The 9379-nt window shown below is 36.3% G+C and overlaps 1 protein-coding gene and 1 non-coding gene across 3 annotated transcripts in view; one reads left to right on the top strand and one right to left on the bottom strand.

The window, feature by feature from the left end:
• Positions 1-3180: 3180 nt before the first annotated feature.
• Positions 3181-3282, top strand: LOC112315803 (U6 spliceosomal RNA). The gene has a single exon (XR_002975943.1). It is a non-coding gene; the product is annotated as a U6 spliceosomal RNA (small nuclear RNA).
• Positions 3283-4456: 1174 nt separating this feature from the next.
• VIRMA (vir like m6A methyltransferase associated) overlaps positions 4457-9379 on the bottom strand; it is a 57423-nt gene continuing 52500 nt past the window's right edge. For both annotated transcript variants that reach the window (XM_024572109.3, XM_024572110.3), the window contains 4 exons: positions 7970-8136; positions 6888-7219; positions 5404-5547; positions 4457-4795 (listed from right to left, as the gene is read on the bottom strand). In XM_024572109.3, the coding sequence (XP_024427877.1) occupies positions 4641-4795; positions 5404-5547; positions 6888-7219; positions 7970-8136 (798 nt within the window). In that variant the 3' untranslated portion in view covers positions 4457-4640. The remainder of the gene's footprint in view (positions 4796-5403; positions 5548-6887; positions 7220-7969; positions 8137-9379) is intronic.

Here is a 9379-nt window from a genome sequence, read left to right as displayed (position 1 = left end):
ACTTTGCAGGCCACTGTTACAACTTGAATTTGCATCTCCTTCTCTAGCTGATGAATTTATAGCACCCTTTTAAGATCTGGCACATTGTGTCCTAATGAATTTAAAATAAATATCACATATATAATTTTTCCCTTCAACTAGCCTTTATACAAAAACTCTTAAAGATGTTTATGGCCTGATGAACAATTGTAATGTGAAATCTTTTCTCATTTAGCTATTTTAAAAATACAATTACTTGGAGTAACATCAGCATCATATAGTAGGACACTTGTAACCCAACAAAGTTTCCTCTGCTCAGCATAATGGATTATCCACACATTAATACAGCTGAAGGAGGGTGTATTGGCATACGTGGGGGGATGGGGCAGGAGAGGAGGAAGAACAGGATGGTGCCTGCAGTCCTGGTTTCCCAGCCACCATGGCTAAGCCTGGAGGTCCAGCGAACAGAGCAGTGGCAAAGGAGTAGAGTTGGCCCCCACAACATGGTAAGGAGGGCAGCAAAAGAGGGGCACCTAAGAATCCAGCTCTCCCCCAACTGTGGTGGTGATCATACCATCAGAGAGCCTGGTTGTAGCAGCAAAGATGCATTTTCAGCTTCTCAGCCACAGCATAGCAGCACCAGCAGCCATAGGGAAACAGGTAGCAGTGTAGTGAGTTCCCAAAACACATGCCCTTATCCCAACCTGCCACATCATCCTGCCACGGTAGTGGTGCCCCACGACCCAAGTGACCAGGACACAGGAGGGACACCTACCACCCACAACAGGCACCAGCAATTCCAGGGACAAGCAGCACTGCACAGGTAAGAAAAAAAACTGACCCTATAGCACTATCTATTGAAAAGGAAGAACCCATTAATCAGTCTGCTGAATTGTTAAAATGAAAATGGTACCTAAATAAGAAAAGTGTTTGCTATTTTTACTATTTCACATTTGTTGGATGAAAAACACCACCTCACACACCATGAATAACCAAGGTAACATGGTATCCTTGTTATCTTGTTATAACAAAGACTGTAACAAGAGGCAAAGAAGGACCCAGCAATTGCACTTCTGGATATTTATCCTAAGACACACAAAATACTATTCACTGTAGCAATTGCACTAGCCAAGATATGGAAACAACTAAGAGACCATTAACAGATAAATGGATAAATAAGAAGTGGTGCACATACATATACAGTGGAATATGACAGCCGTAAAAATAAAATCTTGCAATCTGTAACAGCATAGGTAGGTAGACAGACCTTCTGTGTGTTGTACTGAGTGAAATGTCAGAAGACAAATGTCATATGATTTCCTTATACGTGAAATCTAAAAATGAATACTATGAACAAGCAGAACTGAAAAAAACTCAGATACAGAAAACATTTTGACAGTTGCCAGATGGGAGGTTTAGAGGGAGGAGTAAAAAACGTGAAGGGCTTACGAAGTAAATTGGTGGTTTCAGAATAATCATGGGGATGTAAAGTACAGCATTAGAAAATATAGTCAATAATCTTGTAACAACTATGTACAGTGTCAGATGGGTCCTACCGGGTTGGCCAAAAAGTTCGTTTTGATTTTTAAGATGGCTGTAGTAGCACTTAATTGTGTTTAACTTCACTGAACCACCCAATTTTGTTGGATTGTATTGTGACATCTGTCATATCAGTGTACATTATAAAAAACATCAAAATTGGCGAGTTTTTGTCTAGGCATTGTAATATTGAAGATGGAAGAAAATACACATTCTCAGAATGTTATGCTTTATTATTTCAAGAAAGGTAAAAATGCAACTGAAAAACACACAAAATGATCTGTGCAATGTATGGAGAAGGTGCTGTGACTGATAGTGTGTCAAAAGTGTCCTGCAAAGTTTCGTGCTGGAGATTTCTCTCTGGACAATACTCCATGGTCAGGTACACCAAAGTTGATAGCGATCAAATTGAGACATTGAGAACAGTCAATGTTCTACCATTCAGGAGACAGGTGACATACACAAAATATCCAAATCAATGAAGTCATTAGTGAAAATGAAAAATGTGTCTTTTATTTTATGAAAAAAAATAAACAGAGCTTTTGGCCAACCCAAGATTTATTGGGGTAATCACTTGGTGAGCCATGTAACTGTCTAATCACTGGGTTGTATACCTGAAACATCATATTGCACAACTATAATTGAAATGTAAAAAATTTAAAAAAAAATTAGAAGCTAGGCCCTGGACAGTGTGGCTTAGTTGGTTGGGCATCATCCTCTGGATAGAAGAGTCACCGGTTTCCCAGTCAGGGCCATGTGCCTGGGTTGCAGGTTCATTCCCGTTAACTGATCAGTTTCACTCCTCTTTCTCCCTACTTTCCCCTCTCTTTAGAATCAATAAAAGAAAAAACATTTTTTAAATAATAAGCTAGCCAACATATTTTTTAAGTTTATTTTTATTTTTGATTTTAGAGAGAAGGAATGGCGAGAAAGAGAGGGAGAGAAAAATCAGTGTGAGAAACATTGACTGGCTGCCTTCCACATGTACCCTGACCAGGGGACAAACCGGTGACCTTTTGGTCCATGGGAGGATGCCTGACCAACTGGCTGAGGCAGCCAACAAGGTTTTAAATCCTCTATCAGTTTTGAATCAAGCTCCTCAGCTTCCTACATTTGTAAAATTAGGATAATACTGCCTTTGCTGGACTGTTAAAATGACTGAGTAATATATGCATGGAAGAGTCTACATGTTGAATCCCTCCCCTTATCATTTATCTAAGTTTCTTAATCAGGACATTTTTAATATGCCTGGTATTAATTTGTTTTTACTGTAATAATTTAGTACTTTGGCTGGTCTGAATTCCTGAGTATTGTACTAACAAATAGCATAAACAACTTAGTATTTCTCAAAAAGATAATATCCAACTTAAAGCTAAAAAACAAATTGGGGACTAAATAGTAAAGGAAAACATATAATAAAGATTATATATTTAAAAACAAACAAAAAAACAAACACATCAGGCCCTGGCTGGGGTGGCTCAGTCGATTGAGTACTGGCCTGCAAACCAAAAGGTCACTAGTTTGATTCCCAGTCAGGGCACATGACTGGGTTGTGGGCCAAGTCCCTAACTGGGGGCATGTGAGAGGCAACCAATAGACGTCTCTCTCTCTTCCCTCTAAAAAATAAACATTTTTTTTAAAAAGTCAAGAAATATACCTATACTGCTCACTTCTGCAGCACACATACTAAAATTGGGATGTTAGAGATTAGCATGGCCCCTGCACAAGGATGACATGCAAATTCGCGAAGTATTCCAGAAAAAAACCAAAACGTACCCATATGTAGCCGTGTTCTTACTGTTTAACGAATGTAATTACTTAATTCTTTTTGTACATTTTTGTGTCATGGTATTAGGGACAAACTACAAAATCTAATATGAAAAATCTTTATAGAGATGAGCTAATTAGGTTTGAGTATTGAAAGTAGTACATTTTGGGTTCTTTGAGGCCATTAGTTATGGAAAGATTTCCTATACTTTTCACTTCAACACCAGAATCTTTAGAACTGAGCTTTTGTTCACTCTCAAATAGTTCAGCAAAATAGGATGATAAAGGAATCAAATGAGACTCACACACTCCTTTGTTGTTTAAGAGAATTCTGTATTTTGTCAGTGATACAGGCTCAGTGTGTTATCTCTTCAGAAAAATACGGCTATTTTCTGTTATAAACTTTATTTTTCTGTATATAAAGTCCAGATTTTATTAGCTATTTTGGTTTCCCAAAATAACCATTAGGATATGCCTCATTTTAGGCTTTAAATAACTGTGTGATAAAATAGCATATGTAGGTATAAAGCTGAAACAAAAAGTACGTACACATTTCCACATTTCTAACATACAGGAAAAATGTGTTGTGTTTCTTTTGTTATAGCCGAGAAGGTTCCTAAAACTACATATCAGGGCAACCTAGTAAATTAATGTAAGTGCCAGTTTAAAATTTTTAGGGAAATACATCTGTTGGACATGACACAAACTACTAGTTTGAGGTAGTTTACATTTCCAGTATTAGGTAGCACTGTATTTATTTCCATGACTGTGTATCTTTGCAAAACTGGTTTTTCAGCAGTTGTGATAAAAAGTACTGTGCAAAAGCGTACTGGAACAGGAAATGATAGAAGCAATGTAAACCCAAGCTGATTCCAAGGTTTGAGAAGCTGTGCAGTGTCCACAGTTACTAGCAATTATGATGTAAATTCTTACTAAGTTGTTTGGACCAAACTGTTTAATAAATGGAAGTATGATGCATTTCTTTTGTCCAAGCTGCCCTGTAAAAAAAAATTACTGAAACACTAAAGGGCACCATGAGCTAAGGAAGTATTGAGAACATCTGTGGTGTAGGCAAGATGTACACTAAGACAAGTCATTACATCATTCATTTTCTACCTAAGAAATTTTCTAGTCTTTTAAGAAGGAGAAAAAATATATAAAAACATACATACAAAGTTTGGATTTTTATTGAAATTTTGTGTTAGGTATCAAACAAAATCTGCTTTCTTCAGATAAAAATATTCTCTCAGATGTCTCCAGATAACTGCTAAGTCTAAATTGGTCCTTCAATGTCTTATTTTAATTTTGTTGTCACAAAATGTTCATATACACTTAGGATGTCCCCAAAAGAATTTTTATCGTGTAAAGGACCGTACGTGACGACCTCTACCACTGCCTCCACTAACAAACTTTCCTCTTGAGCCTCCACTGCCGCTATTTGCACTTGCCCAGGAAGGTCCAAGTCCCCCACGACCTCTTGAGGCACGGTCACGAGGACTTGGGCGGTAGCCTATAAAAGAAAAAAATACAGTATTTAGTTGCAACACCCTTTCCTTTCCAATTATATGAATACTCCTCTATAACACTGAGCTCAAATGAAGACAGAAATTACTCTTTCCTCCTTTAAAATCATGTACAGGTTCTGTCAATGGGTTAAAAACCAGTGAATTGTCCTTTTTCAATAGGTAAATTGTTTCATTTGTGAGAATAACATCTCAAATAAAGCTGTTAAGGGTTACTATATGCTTACATACAGAAGATAATACTGTAATCAAAACCAGAATACACTCTATGAAGATAACTCTGTTATTAAAATACTCTGGTCAAAAAAGTACCTTAAGGATTGGTACCTTAAGGATTTTATTACTGAAATATAAAAACAGAGCACATCAGCACGAAACTGCTTAGATTATACATGAAGTTCAGAATCTGAGTTTTTATTATTTCTATAGAAAATCTGTATCGGGCACTAATTCAGATATAAAATTAAATTCACTTTAGAATTACACATTTCATTCTAAAATATTCTCTCCTAGAATCAGAGTACATGACACTCAACCATTTGAAAATAAGGATTCACCTTCCTCTCTGAGCAGTATCAATTAGAGGAATGTATACCTGTAGAACTAAGTGGTCGTAATGGTGGAAGAGGGCCCCTGTTAAAATTGCTTTGGCCTCCACGACTTTCATTGTAATTTCCTCGAGGAGTATTCTGAGCACTCCAACTGGAGCCTCTTGTTCCTTCACGACGACTGTAGTTTCCTAAAGGCAACACAATCAAAATCTTTTTTCACAACTTCAGTTAGATTAAGGAAGATCTGACAAGTTTTCCTTAATCTTTGAAAGTAATGAAAGATAAACTGAAATTTTTGTAAATGAAATATAGTGAACAGTGGCAGCATCATTCATGGTTAGAAGCAGAAGCTCTGGAGCCAGACTACCAGGTTTCATATAGTGATTTTATCACTCTTACTTATGGGCCCTGGCCAGCTGACAGTCTTCTCTCCTGTAAAGTGGGTGTACCAACAGAAGCTACCTCATGGAATTTATGTGAGAATATCACATATCAAGTGCTTATAACAGTTCCTAGCATAATTATGTGTTTACTATTAATGTAAACTCCTACTCTCTTTCACTCCCATCCTCCTCACTCAGCAGGAGGAAAACACTAGTGAAGTATAATCTCTATGAATAAACTCAGTTTCTAAAATCCTGAAACAATTAAAAACAGATTAAATATAACATGAGGAATCAAGCAGATAAGAGAATTAGTGGTGAACATAAAACAATCTTAAGGATATGGCTGCTGAATATGACTGGGAAAATAATGTCTGAATATTATTCAGAAAGGATAACAAAAGTTAACTTAAAAAAGCTTTTTTTCCTATTCAATTAAAGTACTCTGCAAATAGTATCGCTGGCCTAAAGGCAGCTTAATTGCAGGTAACAGAAAAATACTTTATCTGAATCACTACCATGTAAATCACTTCTATTCAATATTCTAATATTCCAATATTCTTTTTTTTTCCCTTTTAATTGAATTTACTGGGGGTGACACTAGTTGACAAAACTATACCCGACAATTTTCAACATTTTTTCATCTCATGGCACACACAAACTAATTATTAAAATTCTGCAACACACCAAAAAATAATACTGTTTTTTCCCAGTCTGACAAAAAAATAAATATAATTTTGATTCATTCACACCAGATGGCTACTGTTGTGTTTGCTGTCGTCATCTTTTTATTTGACAGCCTAAGGGAAAAGAGGACGGTGCCCCTGACTAAATAGTCAGGTATTGCATGTTTGCTTATTTGTTCTTTAAAGATTTTACTTATTTATTTTTAGAGAGGGGAAGGGAGGGAGAAAAACATCAATGTGTGGTAGCCTCTCGTGCACCCCCTACTGGGGCAGAAGGGTGGCGTGGGGACCTGGCCCACAACCCAGGCATGTGCCCTAGACTAGGAATTGTACCAGAGACCCTTTGGTTCCTAGGCAGGTGCTCAATACACTGAGCCACTCCAGCCAGGGCAGGTATTGCATGTTGTAGCACACTGGTTGAAAATCACTGTTCACTAGAAAACACACATAAGTAATTACCTTTTGAGGCAGGCGGTGTGAAAAATCTATTTTGACTGTGAAAAGCACCCCGTCCTCCTCGATTGCCTGAAAATCCACCACGAGAAGAAATCTTCTGTGATACTTTGAGTGGCCGTTTGGGTGGGGGTATTCCATCTTGAGGGACCACCTCTTTACTTTCAGCTGCAACAAAGTCATCCACGTGCATAGATGGTGGTCTGCTTGTGTTCTGTTTTCTCTGACGAAAAATATCATGGGGTCGTATACCCTGTCCAAATCCTCCCCTGCCCCTTCCTCTTGGTGGTGGCACAACATGAGCTCGTTTGGCAGGTTCAATGTATTCAGATTTTCCACTATTAAAACAAAAACACCCCATGAAAACATTTTCTTTTTTTCGTATTTCCAATGAAAATATAAGTCAATCTTCACAGTACTGAGAACTACATTTCAATTATTTCTTATTCCAATTTTGGTAAATTTTACAGATTTGTTAACAGGCCCACCTTGCTTTAACATGCTTTACTTTACTGAACTTGACACATATTGCATTTTTTTACAAATTGAAAGCAAGATTATACACCAGCAAAAAGATTAAGACTCACTGAAAGCTCACATGGTAATTAGCATCATTTAGCAATCAAGTGTTTTTTAATTAAGTTATGTACATTGGTTTTTAGACATGACATTGCATACTTAATGGACTGTAGTATAATATAAACATAACTTACATGCACAAAGAAACCAAAAATTTCATGTAACTTTATTATGATACTATACTTTATTGCAGTTGTCTGAAACTGAACCAAGGTATGCCTGTACTTTCCAATGAAATACAATAAAACTAACTAACAATGGTACTCACATTTTATTGCTATGACTATTATTTAAAATAATTCAATTTACTCTTGTTCGAACCTTCCAAACTCTCATAAAGCAGAATAATAAACAAATGTACTGTGTATGTCTTGGCCAAACAATATCCATGATTCCAGTATTATGTCAACTTCCTTTATACTTTAATAGTCATGTGTCTACCTTAAAATACATTAAAATAAGTAAGCTTACATGACCACAATCAAGGTCTTCAGTAGAATAAATTTTACCTTGAAGTTATAAAGGTCTCATGCTTGTGCTTCCCAAGTTTGAATCCCTTAGTGGTCTTGGTCCGCCCTGGAGATGATGGTTCTGACAAAAACGAGCGCTCTAATTCTGAGTGCAAGTCAAAGTCACTACAGCACTTTTCAGAGAGCTCGATTAAGTCCACTTTTACCTGCAGTCATAAAAATCAAATGAAATGAAAAATATACCTTAAATGTAATGATTAATGTAACATTTGACAACAGAAATTCTTATTTCCTATAAATTATATGACTCAAATAAATTATAGGCCTGCCTGTTTCCCTCATCTTTTCAAAGGGCAACATCACTGGCAGTTAAAAAAAAAAATCTTAGGAATTCAGTTGTGGGGGTTTTTGGGGAGATGGCAGGGCTGGCATTCCTCCTTAAAGAAGTGTTACTAAACTAAGAGACATCTGCTGCCTGACAAGAATCTCAGGATTTCTCTATGTAAGTTAACAGTGTGGTATCTCCAGACTTTTCCAAAAGTATATGAAAGTAGCATACTCTGCAAGCCTTGTATAGTCAACATATATGTCATAAAAGGATCTTTTTTGTGCCACATTTCAAAGCTATATGCATTTAATGAGGTTGCAACCTAAGTTTTACTTGCAGAAAAATGAAAATTACATTGGTTTTATTCAAATTTATCAAACCTAAAAGACCTAGAATTTACCTAAGCCATGTAGATCACAATCACCATCACAACACAGTTGTGATTCAAAGTAAAGTTATCAAAAGAACAATTTGTAACACAAATGTTTTAGACCTGTGATGCCAAATATGGTAGCCACTAACCACATGTGCCTATTTAATTTCAATTCAAATGAATTAAAGTCAAATCAAAATAAAATGCAGTTCCTTAATCATATTAGCAACATTTCATTGCTTACCAGTCACATGAGGCTAGCAGCTACTATACTGCAGAGGATATAGAACATTTCTGTCACTGCATAGCTCCACTCGACAGTACAGTTCTAAAGAATCAATGACCAATTTACAAAGAAAAAAGAAATAAATTCTTTAATGAAATCTAAATTGAATTGTATGTGATCTTTTAAAGAAGGAAAAGCAACCTTCAAATGAACTAAACACACTTTAAATGTGAATAATGTTTTTTGTTTCACTGCCCATGATAAATATAGCCTTTTTTTAGACCAGGACATATGAAATATATTTATTTCTTTAAGAAAAAAACAGTACATGGTACCAAGAGATGTGGCTGAAATCATCCTCCCTAATACATCTCTAAACAGCATGAAACAGACTACATTAAATTTTCAGTCTCAGTGCAAATATCCTCTTCCCTTACTCAATATTATGTTTAAGGACGTCAGTTCCCATTAGTACCACATTATTCCAACAAACACATTCTTTACATGTCCCCAATTCAGAGA

Source organism: Desmodus rotundus, chromosome 8, assembly GCF_022682495.2.
Source record: "Desmodus rotundus isolate HL8 chromosome 8, HLdesRot8A.1, whole genome shotgun sequence".
Classification (NCBI taxonomy): Eukaryota; Metazoa; Chordata; class Mammalia; order Chiroptera; family Phyllostomidae; genus Desmodus; species Desmodus rotundus.
This window is presented reverse-complemented; position numbering and strand designations above follow the sequence as displayed.